The 23,508-nt window shown below is 36.3% G+C and overlaps 2 protein-coding genes across 4 annotated transcripts; both read left to right on the top strand.

The window, feature by feature from the left end:
• Positions 1–1,573: 1,573 nt before the first annotated feature.
• On the top strand, positions 1,574–7,453 carry LOC121427934 (the record flags this gene model as incomplete). The annotated part of the gene is made up of 3 exons (XM_041624511.1): positions 1,574–1,922; positions 3,345–4,056; positions 6,620–7,453. Coding segments are annotated over 2 exons (1,056 nt in total), but the record flags the coding sequence as incomplete, so codon positions are not given.
• A 9,401-nt stretch (positions 7,454–16,854) lies between these two features.
• LOC121427761 lies at positions 16,855–21,704 on the top strand. 3 transcript variants are annotated; one of them, XM_041624311.1, is made up of 5 exons: positions 16,855–17,184; positions 18,934–18,998; positions 19,079–19,276; positions 20,492–20,587; positions 21,107–21,704. In XM_041624311.1, exons 3-5 carry the CDS (start codon positions 19,111–19,113, stop codon positions 21,310–21,312), a joined length of 468 nt encoding a protein of 155 aa, XP_041480245.1. In that variant the 5' UTR covers positions 16,855–17,184; positions 18,934–18,998; positions 19,079–19,110; the 3' UTR covers positions 21,313–21,704. The 3 variants fall into 3 exon arrangements, with proteins under 3 accessions (XP_041480245.1, XP_041480246.1, XP_041480244.1); XM_041624312.1 differs by lacking the exon at positions 18,934–18,998; XM_041624310.1 differs by having other exon boundaries at positions 16,857–17,184; positions 18,934–19,276.
• Positions 21,705–23,508: the final 1,804 nt, after the last annotated feature.

Raw genomic sequence — 23,508 nt, 5'->3', positions numbered from 1 at the left:
AAAGGTCCATTTGTGCCAGTAGGTATGGGTTAAATTTTATCAGTGTTATTGATATTTTTTTCTCTCCGTATGCCATTTGGGCCAGTTGAAAAAGCTAAAATTTCGTTTTATGTTGAGAGGAGTGAAACATTAAATTCGAGTTTTGATCAATATACCATTTAACCATCTGAACACTGATTTATTTATTTAAACCATTACAAACAAATTAGGAAAAAATGGCTTGAATTATACAAAACGAACCCAGATAAAACATACGAATACATCCTACTTATTTACTGCAACTGCAACAACGCATATGTACACAAGGTATCAAATTCACGGAGCCCCACAAAAAGTAAAAGCAGAATAAAATAAAGGAAAACAAAATATGAGAATTATGTTTATGCGTAATTAGTTTAAAAGCCAAACATACAGCTCAGATATTGGTATGAATATATTCATATCGAATCGTTCGTAAAGTCATGAGTAATAAAAAATAACGAGGTATAAAGAGACGGTTTGAAGGGGGGGGGGGGGGGGGGGCGGGGGTATACGGAATTACAATCACGTGGTAGAGTGTTTACCATTTTCTTGGCTCTGGTATTGAAGCAAGGATCTATTTCACGTCAAAGTGTCTCCCTCTAAAGAAACTCTAGTCGCTTACGCGGTTGGATTTCCAATACTTCATGTCAGTTTTACGTCGGAGATCGGAAGGTATTGGGTCGCGGTTGTTCTTCACTCTACAGGTAGAATTCCCCTGTATTGCTTTCATTTTATCGATAAAATAGAATTGCAATCTGTTAGGAATACTGGAAGGTGGCCAATAGCAGCCCTCTTCTAAAGCTTGCTGATACTTCTTGATGTTTTTTTTTAAAGAGGGACATATTCTGTTATACATGTACATGCAGGGGCCCGTTGCAGAAAGAGTTGCAATCAATTGCAACTCTAATCGTGCTTAACTTGATGTTCAAATAATCAACAGCGCGCATTTGGGACTTGCGATTGATTTTTTTGGCTTGCGTTTGAACGCAACTCTTTCTGTAACGGGCCCCAGAGCAGATATCATTACAAAAGAGACTTCATGTAACGGGCCGAAAAGATTTTTAACAAAGTCTGAGAACAAACTGACAAACGACCTCACACGCCCCTGCCCTTGAATAACATGAACGATCATTCAGTATAGTATTTCCTACACTTTGGTTATTTTATTACGCATGTTCTGTTCACAGAAGTTTACGTTATTTTGCGGATCATGTCATGAAAACCAAAGCTCGATGGATGTGTCTGTGTGTGTGTGTGTGTGAATACGTACCTCCGGTGTCAGATTTTCTGGTGTTAAAGGGTGCACGATTTTAGCGCTTGCCATAGGTGCTGATTTTCTGAAATACTGTACTGTCCACCCTGACCCTTACATCGTAAAGTCCCTCGAATCATAATTACGGATTCATCATAGACATGCTCTGTTTTATGCTGCTTTTGGTTAATACCAGACTCAAGGGCTATGGTTTCCATTTTCTAAACATTTTCTCCTAATTTGATTTATTGTATTCTGTCGGCATACGTCTGTTTAAAATTTATATAACTTTGACCATTTTGTCTTCCTCTTGCAGCCTCTACCGTGCCTATTATCAACTCCACCTCATTCAGCCTAAACCTCACAGTACCCCGGGAACATCTGTATTCCAAACAGGTCCTTTTGGTGTGGCGATGGCATCCCCACAAACCCCCACCTCCGATACAGGTCACGAACTACTTCATCACATACCAGCAAGAAGGAAGCAACTCCAAGACGGTCATTACGGTCGATAGCGCCTTTACATCGGAAACCTTAAGGACCTTGAAACCGAAAGAGCCTTACAGGGCATTCATCAAGGCAGTTCTCAACAGCACAGATGTTCCATTTGTAGACAGCGCCCTCACGTATTTCCATACTCCAGAACAAAGTAAAGACCTTGATCAATTAATTGGAAAAGGAGGGGGTGGGGGCTTTTAAGCGAAGAATGTTTAAGGTATAACAATCCGCATGGCTCTATGACCCGCAAAAATGCTTTTCTTCAAAAGGGAAAATCCACATTGCACAGTTTTTTTTATATATGAAACCTAAATGTTGTTGATGATTTTGGGGTTGTCTATCGGAAACACTGTTTTGTGTCTTTGTACAATCTCATGGAGGACGTAAAATGGGATAGCGATGCTTTCTAGGTCTGGCTAAAACGGCTTCAAACAAATATGCAAAAAATAGTTCACTGGGCGGAAAGAACGGCTACATAGATAGAGAAAATACAAATTAGCAATAGCGGAAAAAGCATGGCAACAGTTTGGGTTTTCGGAAGGGTTTGTGGATCGTATCAATCTCAATGCTTTCTGCTTCAACATAATGTTATGCTTTGATTTAACGTATGGAAGATCTATTCTTGATGTCATTTCATGTAAATATTAACAAATGATCAGTTTTCTCTTAATATTTTTTCACTTCTTTCATCTTTCTTTGAGACATATATTAGGTAATTCATTATGCCATTATTCATTTTATAGGCTATCCAATGTACATGTATTAAAAAAAATCTGCATTATTCTACAGCTTATACGTACAGTTTACATACTAATGATCATACTTCATTCATAGTGATAGAACACTGATTCATTCATCTTTTCTATTCATAAGATCACTAACATACATAGATCATATTTTATTTTAGCCAAAGAGATCCACTGGGTCTTAAGGATCCATGGTAAATATTATATTCACCCTTTTGGAAGGTAGATTGGTGTTGACGGTTACTTAAACAATCACTAGAAGTTGAATAAGCAACTTAAGAATATGTAATATCATGAAACGGGGTACACATAAAAAACTTCAATATTATGGAGGATATATAGGCCTTATACAAAACAATATGGCATTGATTCAATACGACTCTTGATATTTAGGCTATATACAGGCCTGTAGTAAACACCAGATAATGCAAAATTCACACCGAAAAATGACTCCATACCAACAAAATATTTCGTGATGTCGATTTGAAATCGATTTCGTTGGTATTACTGAAGCAACAGTTTTGAATCAAACTGACGTTGATCTACAACTTTCAGGTGTTTTAAAGACTTATTTGGTTAGGTCTGGGGACCGTTTCGTGGAAGTTGTCAGCAATGACAAGTTGGTTTTCACTGACATTCACCAAAGTAACAGTCAGAGGCCAGTGCCTCTCTCAGATAATCAAAACTAAGGATGCCACTGAAATTGTCAGTGCTGACAACTTTCATAAAATACCTGCTATGACTCCGAGATGGTGCCACTTTAACTCCCTTGGTTTTGAATTACTAATATGATATAATATTGTAATGACTAACACCTTCATTTTCAGGATTTAAACGGAGTGATATGGGTGTCACGGAATTCATCATACTGTTTCTAATCTTTGCACTTTGGGGATTGGCCATGCTAAGATTTTTCGGCACGTGGAACAAGAAAATGAATTTGAGAGTGACCAAAGACTCGATAAGAACTCGAGACTCCTCGCCGACCCACCGCCACTTGGAAGCGTATAAAATGTACAAAAAACGACGTTCTGCTCAGCAGGCTAAACAGTCTCGAGAAAGGGAACAAGGTGAAGCGGGTAGTAGCGGTGGCGGTTTCGGAAGAAGCTGGCAGCGGTCGTCCACCATGAAAAGCTTCCGGGCTCGTGCGTCAAACTTCTCCAAAAGGACTAGATTCGGATCGTCGAAATCCTCGGCCCCGCCGTCCCCGCTACCGACCACACCGGAATGTGAACCGCTGCGGGCGGAAGAACAGCTAACAGCGCCCCATCCTATTCTACAGCTGCAGAAGCCGCATCATGAACAACACGAGCATCGTCTTCACCATCATCAACCGCATCAACACACAAAAGACCAACCGGTCAATGTGACTCCACCGCGGTCTCAACCGCACGCGGCGGCTGCAGCAGCCGCTGCGGTAGTAATTGGTGTGCCTGTTCATGTGTCTTATGAAGCAGCCGGTGGTAGCGGTGATGGGTCCCCAACGGCAACGGTTCGGCTGAGCCCTGACCGGAATCCGCATTCTATTATATGAAACACGTGGGTAATCTACGTCATAAAATTGCCTGGCTGTGTTAACGCACTATGTAATGTTTTTGCTATTTGTGGGATCTTGTTGCATGCTTCTTGTTGTTGCTTCAGTATTTCTTTCGTCCTTTGTAATAATGTATTGCCTCAGTCAGTTAATTGCCACTTTTTGGCAAAATAAACTTTGATGTTGATTGCATTTAATTTCTATAAAGTGTATTCATGTTTCTAATCACATTGTACTTATATAGTCAATAATAATTATGTCAAAATCTTTAGGCATTAATTATTATTCGCAGGCCTACCTACAAGTCCATATAAAAAAGGTAAAAAGTTGATCTAAATTTATATCATATTCTATTGTTAGAAGCTGAGAACTGTTTAGAATCTGACATATTCATTGCTCCAAATCTAGAATTGTGTAGTTAAGGGGCAATCACCTCGTTCACCTTAAGAAAGCACATCAACTACATCATAATAATTCACACTGGTTCAATTTAATCCCTACCTATTTGAAAAGGTTTCATTTTCATAAAATTGAATGAAGAAGTAATGAAAAAAAGAGGAGTGGGGTGGTTGGACAGGTGGGGAATAATAAAAATGTTGGAAAAGGGGTAAGCGATAAAAGCATGTGGCACAAATGAAAGCCTGTTAATTTGGTTATAACTGTGAAATGAAAATATTTCAATTGACACCTAAAAAATTACCGTCTTTTAATGGAATATTGTTTTCGCATAATTGATTTTTTTGCCAAATGTTAAAATTCAGTGCGGGTCTTTGAATTATTCCACGCTAATATTGTGCTGTGCTTATAATACAACAGAGTTTGGATAATTACGTACCTTCATATTTCACATTGATAAAAATGCATTATTTTGTTGTTGGTTTTGTCCGCTAACAAGCCTTTTTTTGCCAAGTTTGCTTCTAAATTGAACTTTATTATTGAAAACTTTATTTCCCAAAGGTTCTTAAGTCACTTTATTTTTATGAAAGCTGGCGATTGGTACAACAGTATGGCAACCTTGTTGGGGCAAAGAAAAGAATCAGCCTCAATTCAAGAACGTGTGAAATAAATATCAATAGCTAAATCTAGAAATCATTATACTTAATTTAATTTTTTATAAGATTCGCAACAATTTGTAAATTAAGAGCCTTGTGGAAATAAACTCTTGAATTTCTATAAAAATGTTATTTAGAAAAATTCTCTCTCTGTTATGTCTCTATCTGTGTATCAATTATTTATTAATCCTTAATGAATCAATCTTCATCTAATTCCACCTGTATTCTGAACTTTTGTTGAACTATTGGTTGCCAAATTGTCAAAACTTTATCAATGTAGTATGCTATATTTCCGTACGGGAACTTTTGTCTATCGCTCAAATGAAGCTAGTTATTTGTTGTTTGTTTTATTCAATTCTATTTCATTTCCTTTACTGGTTTTGCAGGATTCTTAGTAAAAAGAAATGCTAACAATGACATACCTAAAATTTAACATTGAGATAATGCTTTAGAATGTGTGTCGCAATACATAATTCCATAATTCCATACTTTGAATGTGCAGTATAATGAGCATAGAGGGCGATCTTTCATTTTACATTTCTGAAGACAGTAGGTAATTGCACTCAGCTTGTGTATCAAGATGTTTTAGGCGTGATTGTGTATGGGCAGTGTGTTTTCTATTCATTAATGTACTTGGTTCAGCTATCGATTTTAATCATAGTATTGCATGATACCCGATTTATATTTCCATTCTGTCCCAAGGATGGCTATAATTCTTCCATTCACTTATTTTTATGAGAAAATTTGAGATTCTCCTTGCATGATGCACTTCGTTTTCTCTCGACCGAATGAACTACCGAAATGACATTCCTTTTCTACATTTTTTGTTCATTCTTATCACATTAGCAGTAGTTTCTGTTTCTGCGTCAGTTTATATCTTTCTGATTAACCTTGCATGCTTAGATGTAGAAATTGTGTGTTGGGGGAAATAACGAAGATTTATGACAGTTAAGTTTTCTTCTCAGACAAAAGTTGTTTTGTTTAAAATGACGTCATTTAAAAAAACCCCTCGCATACGATTGAGGGGGTGGAAAAGACGACACGATAGACAAAAATGTATTTCATGCTTTTCAATACTATAGTTCAGAACTAGATTTGTATTGTGTTATCGTTGCATTATTCGTACCTATTTATGATTTTATACTAACCAGATTCTTCATAAGCATTGTAACAACGCTTGTTTCATATAAATTGTTTAAAAAATTATGCCATTCCTTATTTTATACATAGTTTTTTTTATATCGAAAATAATTTCGTGTTTATGGCATTGGTGTAATTGCAAATTCAGAGAAATTTCGGAGCGTTTCACGAAGGTTTTTTTTTATTACACCCGTTATAAGCTGCTAAAATACTTGCTTCTGAATGGCTGAAAGCAAAATTGATCACTGGAAATTCACTAATGAAGACGCTTCATTTACACTCAATGTAGCTCCTCCCCTATATTACGAAATTTTGAAACAGTATTGCAATAAAATCTAACTCGTTACACGATGATTTCTCTATTTCAATATTTCAGTTGTGACGCCGCCTTATGAAGGGAAACCTGGTTTATTGAAGGGCCTCCTAACGATGGCGATGCTGTTCTGTTTCTGGGTGCTCGTCGTTCTCCTCTTCTGGAGGCAGTGGCGAATAATCCGCCAGCTCGAGCCAACGCAGGCTAGCCGGAGGTTCCAAATCGTCGACGACCAAGAGGACGAAGTCGACACCAGCGGCCGCCGGAGCAGTGTCTTCGTACCCTACGAACCGCAAAACATCGAGTCCATACGCGTTGTGAAGAAGGTGAAAGACAGCGTCATCAGCGGGGGAAGCCCGAAGCGCTCGTCGTTGAAACCGGCGTGGCCGGACATCGAAGAAGATGACGAGGAGGTCGAGTCTGATGACGGTGACGTGAAGTTATCGACACGAAGTTGATTGATTTATAGTGGGCTTCTATACCTGATGTGTAAACGGAGTCCACGAAGCTTGCCTTGATTGTATTTACTGAATGTCTGTACTGAGAGACTGATACGAAACATACATGTCTGAATTTCCACCAATGTATATACATCACCTTAGCTAATTCTCTTATCTTATGCATTTCCTCTGGTGTAATAGTCTTAATTGGAGACTCTTAAGATACCATGAGGTTCCCCTGCAATAGCAACAATAATGTGTGGAACAATAACCAAATATTTTAGACTAAAACATTACCTATTTTTATTAAGGTAACTATTGGCGACCTTTGAAATTGCACAAGGTTCGCCTGATGTAGCAACAAGTTGATCTGGTATAGGTAACCATAATCAATTATGTTCAAATTTATCGATGATTAAGTAACATTTGGCGACCATGAAGGTAGCAAAAGATTTGCCTGACTTTGCAAAAAAATTAATTAGGATCACGGACATTAACGAAATAGTTTCGAAGGAATTAAGTAGATGAATAGAATGTCTAATTTACTCGTTTGTGTTGGTTTGAAAGTGCACGACAGTGATCTTGGAGACAATTTACCACAACTTGTACTTTTTGTTTCGTAAACATACAGAAATACTTTCCTAAATATATTTTTTTTTCAGAAGATACTTCCAGTCGGAGTTATTGAGGAAGATAAAACAAACTTGGTGTAAAATCAAGGGATAGATGATATCTTTACTACGTCTTGAAACAAAAAAAGGGTATGGCGAGATGTGTATTCAGGTTACTGATGATGATGATGATAACAATGACTTGTATTAACATAGCACTTTTATGAAACGTTTCGAATGGCTTCACAATAAAAGAAAAATGATTTGATATATACTAACTTCATACGGCAAACATGTGGATTAAGGAAAAATAATCATATGGAAACTTCAAACAGCAACAAAATTAACTGCTATATCCAGGATTAGCATAATTATGAACAGATGCATTTTCGGTACAATTTTGAAGGAAGAGAGAGAAATGAACTAAAGAATAAGTATTACTCTCATGTATACTGTATATTGTAACTTTGTGAGATTGGCAATTTGCAGGTCCAACATTTTCAGGAAGGTCTAGGAGACCCGACCCCTCGGCCAAGATTGCGCATGGTTTCTCTAAACCAATGCCATACTCAAGCCGGTGAAACTGATTCCACACTGTTAAAAATACCCTGATTTTACAGAAAAAAGAAGATTTTGCAGAAAGCAATAGCAGAATCATTCTGTAAATTCATAAAACAAGAATCTTTCAGCACTTTAACAGAACAGGTCTGTTTAAAAAGGGGGAAAAGGGTATTTTCTTAATGGAAATTTGTAAGGTTCCATACACCAAATACCGATTTCCTTTAAGATTACGCAATTTGGTAAGATTACAGGTGTTCTCGAGACTCTGCTGCAGGAACTTCTTTTATTTCATGGATAAATTTTCTAACAGTGCAGACTGACTAAAATTTTCTAGTTATTTCCAATGATATATCATAGGTAGATTTGGAGTCGGTTTTGTTGATGTATATGATGTATATACTGTGGCTTTTCGGATTTTTGACTGAGATGTCCTGCTTTGTCGCTTTGTCGGGCAGGGCATTGTGAGTAACCAATATGAGACGCCCTCAGACGTCGGTCATACAGTATGGAATCAGTCGCCGCACTAGGCCTACATTGGAGCAGGGGAGAACGCAGTGATGAAAATAATAGGAAGAGAAAAAAAAACGAAAAGGAATCGGGGAAGGGGGAAAGAAGAAATAGAGAGAAGAAAAAAATACACACTTATTCGGTCTTTTCTTTCCCCGTTCAAAAGGCAGCTTTAGATCTGCGATGCAACTTCCTTTTCGCGTTTGATTCTAAAAAAAAAAATACACGCTTGCGCAGAACATACTCATCCGTCGTGCGCTTGCGCGTAACACTACATTTGGTCAATCAAGTTCGTCACAGAAATCGATTCGAAAGTTTCTAAATGTAACCTGGTAACCACCCTGGCATGAGCAGAAGAGAGACACAGTGAGTGAGACAATCTTATTGGCGCTCAAGGCCCGGACTTTTTTCAGGAGGATAATATTATTTAACCATGGTTTCGGAATGACCTTCACCATTTATTGTTTTATTGATTGACCGTTCACCTTGTTTATGTATATAGAGACAAAAACTTTACATTCTTTGATATTTTATTATATTGGTCATTTTTTGTTACCTTCGATTTTGATAAAATATTTTGTTTGCGCTTTGTGATCTCGAACATTATATTTTTGTTAAGTGTTATACAAAGTCTGTAATACATATTGAAAATACTGTATAGTATTTTCAACTAAACTTTATGCAACAGTCACAAAAAATGAATTGACTCTTGGCCGATCAAACTGTCAAAGCTATTACGTTATTTCATATGGCATGTTACCGGTCGGTTTGGATTCGTTGATGAGATTGGTGTGTTCTGTTATGACCACAGTACACTGACACTACATTATTTTTTTTGTAAATTAATAAGAGAAGTTGATGTGATGAACAAAATTTGTCTTGTGCTGCACATGTAGGCGTGCATAAGAAGTTTAACCCGGGTCCCGTCTTACAAAGAGCTACAATTGATCCGATCAACCTCAACTATATGGAAATCCATCATTGTCATAATTTTTCCTCGAGGAAATTTGCACAATGTCCCTTTGTAAACAATGAGGAGACACTGATTTTTTCAAGACAACGATGAATGTATAAACATACATTATATCTAGATAATATTTTCAACAAACATGCATTTTAGATGTTGAAGTTGCTCATGGTTTTCCATATTAGTGGTTGATCAGATCAATTGCAATTCTTTGTAAGACGGGGTCCAGATGATAGAAAAAAAAATATTCTGAATCCAATAAAAGTAAAGCGTATGATGATTGTGATCTATAGTATATCATACACCAATCATCGATGAATACACGCATATTTTGGAATAAAATAGGTTGTTTATTCCTTTTCCTTTTGCACATTCACACGTGATCGTGTTGTTATCGACGTATAAACGAGGTTATACGCTAAACGATTTATGAAAGGATAATTCACTTTATAATCAAACAAACGAAGATGGCAGAGCTATAACTAAATCAATCCAATATGTAATATTAAATTTTCACAATATAAAGTCAGCGAGAACATGATTTTAATCTAGGTTGCGTGAAGCCATTAATATAAATTTTCTTTCAGTAAAGTTATGCCGAGGTTTTCTAATACATTGATTGATCATGATGATTAGGTAATATTTTGTATGTATCGTTTTTTAACATCCATTATGTCATGTTTTTTTTAATTATAGTTATGTTAATTCGAGTGATGGAAATTATATCAGAAGATGTAAAATAATTCACGTCATGATAATGACTGCTATGAATAACGTTTTGTAAACATTTTCTACCAATAAACTCGAGATTCTGACTGGCTATCGTAGTGTTGATTGTGACGTATTAAATGATATAATTTTTTTGCTCAGTACATTAATAGAAAACGACTTTATGGCTCAAATGAAGCACGAGTATGATGATATAATGATGAAGTGCCTATGCATCTTTCGAATTGTTTTTGTCACTTTTTAATGTACGATTTATTGAATTAATTTAAGCACCTATTTGGTATGAATATTAATGTTCTGTAGCTATTGCACTGTTCTGATGTGAAAGGTTCGCAGTGTTTTTTGATAAAATGTAGGGAGATTCTTAAACCCTACACTATCACATACTGCTTCAAAAGTCCACTAGAATCCTTCGCGTTTTGTCTCCTATATATTCTGATATGCATAATTACTGCTGATTTTCTTAAAGCTAAATGACAGTAGTTGCAGTAAAACACTAATTTCGTGAGAAAGTTTGTAAAACCAAGGTTAAGTATGATATCATCGTGGATCTAGATCTGGTACAGTTACATAAACTGAACTTTGTGAAATAATAAAATCTAAGCTGAAATACGATCACACTGAAGATCGCCAACACAGATAGGCACACGTGGGACAGTGTATTATTATTGCTAGAATAAAGACCCGACGGAAGTGACCGAATCCGCGCTTATTTTGCTTATTTCTCAGCAATTACACAATTTCTTCCGGAATCCTTTGGCACATATTTTTTATTTATACAAACAGACACTTGGGTGGTCATTATATATATTATATTCTGTAAAAAGTCATTTTGAGATCGTTACCAGAACAGGAATTTATCTATAAGTCATAGATTTGTATCATTACCATGGCCAACCCGAACGATTTGCGATGGATGCAAAACATCGAAAAATGCACCATCTTGGGGCTTTAAAAGTTCGCCCTGCGAACTTTTGCGGGGGTTTCGAAGCATGGCCAATATTGATCGCTTTTACTTTGGCAGAATTTCAAACAGGTTAGAACTTTTTGAGACACGGTTCCTGAATCCCTTAAAAAAACAGACAACTCATCCGAACCTCCGCTCTAGTTTGGCGATTTTTTTCAACGCAAATTTACACATATCATTTTAATTGGCGGTATTTGAATCATTTGCAAAAAAAGTCCGCGTGCCCATGATGATAACCGCACTACACCTATAAAATTATATGTTGATTTATCAAAGTAGTAATAGTTATTGGTAATAATGGTGGAATGGATTTTTTAAAAATCATATATGATTTTTATTATTATAATAATTATTATAATGATAATTATTATTATTATAATAATGGAAATTATTTTGTGTTGCAAGTGTAATTTTCTTGATTTCAGGAAAATAATGATGGAAAATATTTTCGTATATTTGACCAATATACTTATTACCGCACTCTTATATACAAACTGCCTAATTTTATGCTCAATGGGGAAAATAGTATGGGAAAGAAAATGTATATGTAATATCGTCGGCCTTATGCCAAAAGGGCCTTAACTGCTTTTGGCCATTCCGAGATAATGGCGTTTTAAGGTTTTGGCCTCTCTAATAATCAAAAGTTTGTGGTCGTTTTTTTTGCTTTTGAAGCCAATTTCGATAAACGTGTTAAGTTATTAAGTTTTACATGAAATGTGTTAAATTTATAATAAAATATTCAGAACCCCTAAAATCGGGTTAAGGCCCTTTTGGCATAAGGCCGACGATATATCCATAATGGGAATAAGGTAAAGTTTACGATGTAATGATTTTTTTAATTTTACAATCGATGGTTGGTGTGTGATGGTGATTTAACAGCCAAAAATCATGTTGCAATATCCATAAATATAATAATACTCCTGTTTTGAAGTCATGTTGTCAAACAATAGCAATATAGTAAAGTGTAGAAATTATCAAATTCCACCAAAGCCATGAAAGTTTAGCAATACAACGCAGAGACTTTGTACAATCGTGACGCTACTTTTACTTATACATTGGGAAATTTTAAAGGTGAATTTATCACAAAAATTTACTCTTTAAATACAAAGGAGCTAATCAGGTCCCTGATCACATTTCTATCAGAGTGAGAGAAGGGACCAATTCTGCATGGAATGAGATTTCACTCTTTCAAGAGTGATTTTTACCTTTTTTTTAGAGTGATAATGTAAAACAGATGCAATCTTTCATTCCAAAAAGGGTTTGATTTACTCTTGAAAGATTAAAATCTCATTCCATCAGGACTGGTCCTCAACTCACTCTGAGAGGAGTGAGATTAAGGATCAGATTATCTCCTTTGCATTTAGAGAGTAGGATTGCACTCATTATAGTGTTGTTCGAGTAATTTTAGACAAGCAGCACTATGATTTAAAAAAAATGTTTTATCTTATTTGCCACTAAAGGGATTTTGAAAATGTTGTAATAAATTAATAATTGAAAAAGAACATTTCTATTAATTACAGGGAACAATTTAGTCGAGAATAACTGAAAGTTAGCACGCAAATTATTGATAAATTAAAATATTTTAGTTAATTTATAAACGTCTTCTATATTTTTTTCACGACATCTATATATTTTCTATTTTGCTAAAATAATAAAGAACACGACAATGAAATTATGACAAATTATGAAACCTTTGACACAGCACGACTTGAAAAGGGTATTAATATCAACAACCTGAAACCTTGTCGAAATAGGTCAATGCAGATATGATTATTAATGAAAATACACAAAAACGAGATATTCTGTAGAGGCATAATTCATAGTTCCGTACATAGCATATTCCATTCTCCTTCAATCTATACATAATGATATCCAATGTACCTGAGATATTCAGGAAAACAAATATACATTGAAAATTAAAAATTAGAATGCATTTTGCACAAATAACAAATTTTGTGAGGGTTCGTGTCAGACATAAATCGAAATATGCATACAATTTTAGGTCTACTGTTTTATTGAATATGTCAATCACTATATTTATGAGAATGTTTCAGATGCTATTTGTACAATTAGGTATAAATCGTAATCATCTAGCTGTGATTTATATGAATAATGCGAATATTAAGATGGTGTTTTGTGTACCTACGTAATTGTGGTATATGCATATTCACTCGCTATTATTGCGTCATTGAAAAACAGAGAGACTCGTTGAAGGTGAATGATTGATTTTTTGTTTGTTTTATTTTACACAACATTTTCATTGACAGATGTACCATAACTCTGGATATCTTTGATTTTTTATGGTGGAATTTAGACCGTGCTGATGTCATAAATTATGTCTTTATTAGAATTATGTAAAGATTTGAACATTTCTGTACAGTGCATGTCTTCGTACTTTTTTTTTCGGGACTACGTGATTTGTCAATAATTCCTCATTCTGTAAATACTTGATTTATAAATCTAGTTTGTAATAAATAATCGATTTTAAGAAAACATGCAGACGAAATATTCTCGAGTCCATTCTTCAGTTTTCTTTAAAAACACTATTCCATGTATTTGGAGCGTTGTGGCCCAGTGGATTAGTCTTCGGACTTTGAAACAGAGGGTCGTGGGTTCGAATCCAAGCCATGGCGTAATTTCCTTCAGAAAGAAGCTGATCCACGATGTGGTGAACTCGACCCAGGTGAGGTAAATGGGTACCGGTAGGAAGTAATTCCTTAAGAAGCTGTGTGCGCTATGAACGCCTAGCTTAGCCGGGTAATACAGGAGCGCCTTGAGCACCTAATAAGGTGGAAATGTGCGCAATATAAATATCCTATATTATTATTATTATGTTGGGAGAGAGAGAGAATATGAGAAAATACAAATAGTAAAAAATCCCCACAAGGTATACGGGGGGGGGGGGGAAATGGTTAACTGAAAAAAATATGAAGAGATAGAGAAGTGAGAGAGAAAGAAAAGAGAGAGGGGGAGAGGGGGGGGGGGTGAACAGGGAGAGAGGGGGAGAGGAAGGGATATAACCCACCACCTTTCTCCTCTTTTATATCATTTGTTTTTCACTTTGGGAAAAAAATTCACACTCTTAAAAATGCAGGCCAACGTACTGTCCACACAACAATGGGTTAAAACTTTCTGAAATTCTGGGTAGTTTTAAACCAATAAATAATGTGTGCTTTGAGTGAAAACTACCCAGAGTTGGATAGTTTTTTTAACCAAGTGTTGTGTGGACAGTATGTTATCGAACATTTTGAGAGTGATATAGGGTGGTTGCACTATGTAGCCCCCATTTCCCTGGCCCTGTCCCCGATCGCTGTCGTGGCAGTTTGCGCATGACAAGATATCAAAAATGTGGTTTAAGGGTAACATATTATATTGATATTGAACAAATATTTTATTTTGCTTTTCAGAGATTAAGTTCAAGGGAATCGAGTTGAAGAATGTTATGGCTTAAACAATAAACAAGGGATTACCCCCTCCCCTGTCCTTGTTTTAAGTATCAGGGAATGATAATCGTCATTCTTCTTTTTTTAAGCAAATATGTTTCATAGAATATATTTGCTTGAACAGAGAACTGTTTCGAGAAATTCACCAAAGGCTTTTCAAATTAAGAAAGTTTTGACATTGAAAGTTTCGAATCATACCACTAAACAGCTTTATTAACTAAACAGAAATTCTGGGGGTATTGATGAAATCCCTAAATTTTCCTATTGTTTTATGTACATAAAATATGATTTTTTTTCATTTATTACCTAAAGGCTAATCATAATGAAAACAACAACAACTTGATTTCTCAAAGTACATAAACTACAAAATAAGATATAATTAATACGATTTGACTGATAATATCAAACATGATGGGTCAATGGCCATGACGGTATCGGGGGGGGGGGGGGGCAGTCAAATCCATTGCTGTACACAAGCGTGGCAAAATCGTTTCCAAACTAAACACGAAACGAGTTTGTGCAAAATAATCCATTAAACAAGTTTTTCACGGGCTTTATTTTCACATTTTGGCCCCTAAACAAGTTGTCGCCAGAATATGACCCCGGGGGAAAAAAACTTGAGGAAAATCACACCCTAAACACGTTTGGCTAGTCTTAAAAAAAGCTTTGGAAAAAACTTAACTTGTATACATTTGACCCTGCGATTGACCATTGACCAGTTTTTCCACTCCCCCTTTTTTTAATTGGCGTTTTTGATACCCTTAACGAGTGCACGCGCGGCCCGTGTCCAAAATCGAAGGAAAACACCTCTTTAAACGCGTCTTTTGGGGGTCACGCGTGTGCGCACAGCAATATATTTGACTGCCCCCGTGGGGGTGGGGGGGGGGGGAGGGCGGTATCTCTTGAATCAAGCCGAATTGACCTTGATTACAGTTGTTACTCCCATTTTTGTAATCCATATTAGCATCAAACTTAAGCGATCAATGTTGCTGGACTTCGATGGCAATGATATAAGTTATATACGTCATGAAACCTTAAGATGTTAAAAGCAATAAAAAATACAAATATAAACAATCATTTTTGTGAAGATCAAACCCACTGTCACGACAGGTGTTGAAAATACACCAAAGGTGAGTTTGAATATAACAAAACAACACAAATGAGTGTTGAACCACATTTAACTTTAAAATGAGTATACTCTAAAATCCCGAATTATAAATGACGCAAGTAATACATTCATGATACAGTGTTTATCATCAAATCGTTCAAGGATGCGACAGAAAGACCGGATTTGATGAGAAAGTTTGGGATGAAATATGACCTTCCTTTTCACATTGTCTTCGTGATAGATTAAACACATCCTTCCGTTAATCATGTTATTTAACACAATGTTATCACTTCTTGATAAAGGATTTTAGCTATTAAAACGAACACATTGGATCTGTCCCAAATCCAATATAACATGAATACGTATAAATCGTCAACGTATTCACGAGGTGCCCCTGAATCGACCAAAATCGACGCCTCCCCCTAGAAAAATAACGACATCTTTTCTGAATATTATGTCGAAATCTATCACAATTTTTTTTGTAATAAAAAATGTCGATTTCTTTTTGCTCGATCGCTTCCCTCGCCCCTTTTAATCAATTTTGCCCGACACGCCATATCTCGCCCCTCATGTTTTGGGGGCTCGTTTCGCCACTGGGTGTGACAGACCAAAAAAGGGAATTTAGTTTTTTTTTTAAAGATTTCCGAGAATAAGAGCGAATCTGGTAAATTCCGGGGTAAATTACCTCGTTAATGCACCCAAAGAGGTGTTGTGGGAAAATGACAGGATTTTAATAATGTTCTTGCCATAAAACTTTCTTAAAAATGTAATATCTTTCCTGTTATGTTTTCCTTGATGCGTCTGAATCTGAAGACTACATGAGGTCATGAATAATGTCAGATCAATAACGAATTCGAGATGCTCTCCATCGGCGACCAACTGAGCCGTAGCAGCGCGGCGACATTACATTGTGAATGTGCGTTGGCGCTGCGATGCGTGCACTCACTCAGTGCTCACAAACAGCCAACTGAATGCCCTTTTCTGTTTTGTTTACAAAGTAATCCCTGCATGCAGTTGATCAATCGCCATTTTCATGCATTGTAAACAAAAGGCAACGCAGGGATAATTGAGATTAGCATTGAGACTTTGAACACTACTCGTACTGAAACCTATATCTTGTCATAATCTTGCAATGTCTGGAGGTGTGTCTTGATAACATTGTGAACGCTATCTTGACAAGACGACGCTGCTCGCCGCCAATTCGAAATTGAAGCCATACTTTTATTCGAATGGAGGATCGTGATCGCTAATATAGTCGTCTGTAGATGAAGATCATTACTACGTAATTTCAGTTGGTAAGTTATGAACATCTTTGTGATATTAGAGCTATAGTGGCATGGTGCTTTTATCATTTTCCATACGTGCGACGGTGCGCGTGCATTATTAGCTACTCAATTCCAACATGTCACAATACATGCATCTTCTAACAGGCCAGCGTCTGGTAGATGATGTAGATCGATGAACATTTGATTCCCAGGAATTGATTTTCCGTTCGAACATATTTGCAATGATGCTTGGCATTTTGAATGCTCATTAAATATTACCAAGGGGATCGGTATATGCCGCCCAATATTGTTAGGTAACACGTTTTCCCTCTCTCCCATATGACATAATCATACCCACATTGTATATAATGATTGAAGTCTTTATACAACCAAAACTTCAGTGATAAATCATTAAAAGATGTATTTATGAGGAGCCCACATGATCGAATCTCTTCCTGCTACCATGACTACGAAATATATACACTCTTTCCCTACTATATTCTGTTTGATGGAAATTATATTACTTTCAATAATAACGGTATGACTCCATTTATCGGTATAGGCCTTGATCATCTCATTAACAAGTCCTGGTTTGATATTCTTATCATGTCCATTGTGTAGAACAAGATCTCGGAACTATTTTTATTCCGTATCTCGAGTTCGATATGCACACGTAGTTATTAGATTATAAACATCATTTTGACGTATGGGTTCTTTGATATGACAAATTGACACGCTCAAAATCAGACTTTGAACTGAAGGAATACGTCACGTAAGCACAACTCTAGTATTTGTTTTGAATTATTTAGTAACCTAAATTCATGATCTTTGTGCAATATATACATATAAAACATTACTTACCAGTGACAATTAATCAAATCTATCTGACCTTAATCTTATTTTACCCCGAAACAACTATATTATTAACAAATAATATCCGGGGCCACTCCCGGAGGATATCCCCCTCCCCGACAAGCGATGTATACGCGTGTGAAGAGACATAATAGAGGTATCATTCAAAATTGCCCAAACCCCAAACAAACAAAACAAATCAAAATCTAGAAATGGAATATACTTTTCAACATCCTGGAACATATAAATGTATCCCTTTCGTGATAATAAAGTATTTGAGGCATAAGGGGGAAATCATAACAAAATACAACTTTGTTGTCCACCTTGTATAACGACAATTGGCATGTAAAACATTGGTGTTAGCAATGCAAACAATACGGTTCTGAAGGTCAAGGAGCGTCAAATTAGTCATGTGAGGCTGTTTTCGTCGTTTCAAGATAATACAAAATGAGTCTAATATCTAGGTTACGATGTAGATATGGTTATCACAATGGCCCCCTTTGTGACGAATATTCACATGATTTAACATGAATCGGAGTCACCAGCCACATCGCGAGGCCGACTCTTTCGCCGATAATTATTTGCTCAGTGATCGTACACAGTAACGATCTGCGTTTGGTTATAGATCGGTGTTTTGTGTGACCGATTATTTTTGTTTCTAACAAAATTTGTTTAATGCACTCACTTCAATAACTCGGCATGTAATCGCGGAAATAAAAACATAGAAACCATTTCATGACCATTCCATCTCCATTATGTCTATAGCAAGGCCTAATATGGACAATTATCCAGTTTTACTAAGAATTTTAAACAATGTATTTCGACGTTGATGCTCAACGAAATGACCGACTATAGAGAGAATGTTATATGCTGGACTTTTACGTTAACTTGAATTTATATTTGTATTTTCTTCTTTCTTGTTACTAGTGCCTGGAAATCCCAGCCTCTTTTCTATATTTTCTGCAAAGAACTAAACAAAGTCGACAGTCTCGGTAGGTAATAATTTATTGGACATTGGAACATTGGCCGACAATTCAGTAAGCCCTATCTATTCACAAGCCAATCTCAACAGTATATTGCCTATACCGAAAGAGGGCGACAGACATGGATACGACAACGACACTTCCTCCTGAGTTTGCTGACGTTACTTCCACAACAGCACTGGAGGCCAGGCTGCAATCGGTCTCATCAGAAGTCGTTTCTCCAGAATTAGAGAGAACATCAGCATCCATTGTTACCAGATTCACATCCTTTGCCACAGAAGCTATAGGTGAGTTTGAGATGAGGGCGCTTTAAGAGAAGGAAGGGAAAGCTGCAAGTCAGGGAATGTGGCGCAAGTCCATGATAGCTAGCGGATGTTTCAAAAAGCTGTTACAAGTTACTAAGGACTGACTGGTGATCCTTCCTTATGAACTACATCAACACTAATGAAAATCAGGTGTGTGTCATTTACTACAAGAAAGAATCATCAGTCGTTCTTACAACGTACAGCTTTATGAAACACCCGCCAGGAACCACCTCGAGTCCTCAAGTACTCATATCTGACCAGGTTCTTAACCCATGATGCATAATTCTCAACAGTCTAGTCTTGTAATGTGAACCCAGTTGAATGGTAACATTCTTATTCACTACTCATTACATTCATAATGTTACCAATGTAAACAAGTATTGCTCCTGTATGAAAATGAAATTATATGCTAATTCATTTTCTGAAATGTTAAAAGTTATCTGAAAGTTACATCTTAAGACGAGCTATTCATGTCGACAGTCATTGACTGATCACATACAGATCACTCCCCCTTTTGAGAAGAGCATTTCAGGAGAAGGGAAAGTAGCGGGCAGGCCTAAGTTATATGAAGGGGTGGGGGTAATTCGCCCTGCAATTCTGTTTTAGCCAATGCTAAGAAATAAGCAACAAGAGACAGATGGTATATCGATCCTCTCCGAGGGGCCTTGGTATGAGAGTTATGACAATTATTTTTTTCTTGCTATCATTGATCTTCCTCATAAGAACAGGCTTGCACTAGCAACCCTTTTTTCCGTGATCAAGTGCATGAACATTTAAGGTTGAAGGGTTGAACTATGTTTTGTAAGTCCCCTTTCCTGTCGAAGATGGCAAGATGAGAAGTGCCTCGAGCTCGATGAGCCGAAGCACGGAAATAAATAAAAGAGTGAAGAGGCAGCAATTGTGAGAGCGCCCTCTTTGGTAAGCAGCAAGTAACAGAGTAAGAAAATGGCGTAATGGTGGTGCAAGTTATGGAAATGAAAATAGTCAAGAATCTCGATTGGTGCATTTTTGTTTATGTTCTCTGATTGGTACGAGAAAGGATCGAGACGAGTGATAAGCCAAACTCTGTTCGCACAACATGTACAAATCAATACCTAGATGGCTTACCGATAGATATGAAAATGTTTGTCAGTCATTCTCTGTACATAATTCCCACATAATTATGTTGCTTTGTATCCTCCTTTTCTCTTCATATAGGTAACGATACTCTCATTCTCAACTCAACATATAATCCTGGTAACTGGAGTTCACACGTTAATGTAACGCGGACTCCAACAGAAATCGAAGACTTGGGTAAGTTGAAAATAATTACAATATGAAAATGATTGAAAATGTATCCTGCATAGGACTCGGGTAACACAGATCTTCGTGATTGATTATTACAACTGGGGGGGGGGGGGGGGGGGGCGTTTCATAAAAGGACTTGTCGGACGTTTTATCCGACAAGTCCCATTTTATCCAACAGTTACCATAGTAACAGCACCACTCAGCCAATCAACGTCAGAGAAAGATGTCAGATCTGACAACTTGTTGGATGAAAATGTTGATGAAACACTCCCCTGATCTCTTTAAGGTTGCGTTTTGGGTCATGTGTTGAATTCAATAATAAAACCACATGTAAACTCAATCGCTAAGCTTTGCGCTTCGTAAGGGACGAGGAATGATTCGGTAAATATTTGTAAAACGAGACAATAATACAGATAGTTTGCGGATTAATAGTGAGTCTATATAACAGTTCATAATTTTGTCTGTTTCAAGACATGCACGCCTACTAGAAATCTCTTGATATTTTCTCACTCGACTTGGTTTTAGGTATCAAGCGCCTGGTCGTCATCCTGACCAACATCTTCGTCGTCATCGCCATCGTCATAACGTGTTTCCTCGCGTTCCACCATCGACGATGGGAGAAGAAGATGAGACGTGAACGACAGAACGAACCAATCTGTAAATACGACGTCGTTGGCGTCGAGGAGGGGGAGGAGGATATCGGCGAGGATTACGAGATCTTCGACAAATAGCCCCAGTAGAGACTTTGTATTGAACTCGTCACGATTTGATAAGTGTTTGTTATACTATTAGCGTTGACCTTACACATTTCCGTGTCGGTCTGGAATCCCAGCAGACCACATCTACACATTTCTGTTGGTCGGGCCTTTGTAAAAAATTGGACCACAATTTTATTTTTTTGAAATCAGACGATTATGTCGATGAAGATCTAACATAGTCCTTAAACTCCTTAAATTCCACGTATCTTGTTTAGGTTTCTAATTTCACATCACAATTGCTCCTTACATTCAACGTATATTGTTTAGGATTCTAATATCACATCACATTGCTCCAAAAAATGGAGAAAAAAAGTAATTTTAGTGAACTTTCAATGAATTTTGAGTATGTAAGAATGACCAATGAGATAAAACAAATCGTTCTTTGTGAAGCGTATGTGTAAGTCTATTGGCAATCATGTACAGGACAACTTTCAGGACAACTTTCCTTGAATTTGATCGGCTGAGAAGCGTTGTTACCACGGAAACGGTCGGATAAAACGTCCGACAAGTCCTTTCATGAAACGCTCCCAGGCCTGGGTCCTGAAAAAATACAACCAATCGTTCTTTGTGAAGCGTATGTGTAAGTCTATTGGCAATCATGTACTATAAGGTGTAGGTATAACAGCAGGAATAACAACATCAAGAACAACAACAATGGCAAAACTAGGAGGAGGAGAAGTACAAGGAGAGAAGATAGATTTAAGCCCAGCGCACACTATTCGAACCGACGCGATGCGATTTTTTGATAAATCGCATTTTGTACTAAATGTGAAAGTTCCAAAAATTAAAATGATTTCATTTGAATTTCGGCATTATATTAGGAATAATAAAATCATAATTTTTAGGGCAAGCCATGTGGTCGGAGTAACGTCAAAATCGCAGCCGATGATGACGTAATTACGATTTGGATTTGAATTTGCTTTATTCTTATAGAGAGGCTCGAACTGGATTGAATTTCGATTTCAGTAGTCTTACCACTATTCTGAATTTTGATCGCGAACATTTTATCAAAATAATGTTATTAAATTTTTTTTTAAATTTGGATCGCAACGAATTGCATAATGTGCGCCAGGCTTAAATAAATTCCATTACATGAAGACACATATGGAAATGTATGAATGATTTAATTCGCGCTCTCGCCATCTTGTATATAAAAAAAACGTACTTTTAAAAACTTTAAAAAAAGAAATAACAGTACTTCCATAATATCCTTTGTAAGTATGTGAGTGAATTTTAATTTTGATTTGAAGTTTTGTGATATATAAACACACTGAATGTAAGACATTTTTTTTATTGTATGCAAAACAATGGAGGATGAGGAAACATTGGTACAGTAATGATGAGCAAACTCAGATTGCAAAATATTTCAAAGAAAGTTAAGTGCCATATCGGTTTGTTTTTATTTTTTGTCTTTTTACAGTGAATAATGATTATTATGTTTCATTTAGTGAGTTTCACAAGCCTTCTCTGCTCTTCTTTTGACTTTTCCTCATTTCATTTCACGAACTGTAATATTATATTCTAACGATTTTTAATATGACTGTATATATATATATATATCATAAAATTGTATATCTTTTATAAAAATGAAATAGATAATAAAAAAAGAATTAAGGGAGGAAGGTAAAATCACTCCAGAAAGATAAGTATTTTGTTATAAGAAGACTGCTATGTAAGGTAAGAATTTCTTTAGAATGCATATGTACATGAAAATAATTTGTATATACACAAATAATAAAATGTGCTATTGTATACAAAAGAGAAATACGATTTCACAGGCCCTTTCTTTTGAATTTGGAACTTCCAGATAAATGTTTACCCCCGACATTTAGCTCGCAATTAATTTGTTCAATTATTGTTACAATTTTGTTTCTGCGCGAATTAAAAGGAATGAATTTTAGACAGCAATCAACCAGGGGTGAGGGCCAACAGCTTTAGATCGTCCCCATATATATATATATATATATATATATATATATATATATATATATATATATATATATATATAGTGTGCTCATTGTAAGGATTAATAATTTACCAAAAGTGCAACTGCATAAATATTTTTTTTACTTGATTTCAAAATTGCAAGCTAGGCCACTCCTTCCAAACTCTTTTGGTTACATCTTGGTAACTTTTTTCGGTCAGAAATCAATGAAAATTCACAAAGCA

The sequence above is a fragment of the Lytechinus variegatus genome, chromosome 14 (assembly GCF_018143015.1).
Source record: "Lytechinus variegatus isolate NC3 chromosome 14, Lvar_3.0, whole genome shotgun sequence".
Classification (NCBI taxonomy): Eukaryota; Metazoa; Echinodermata; class Echinoidea; order Temnopleuroida; family Toxopneustidae; genus Lytechinus; species Lytechinus variegatus.
Note: the sequence above shows the minus strand (reverse complement) of the source record. Positions and strands in the feature narration are given on the sequence as shown.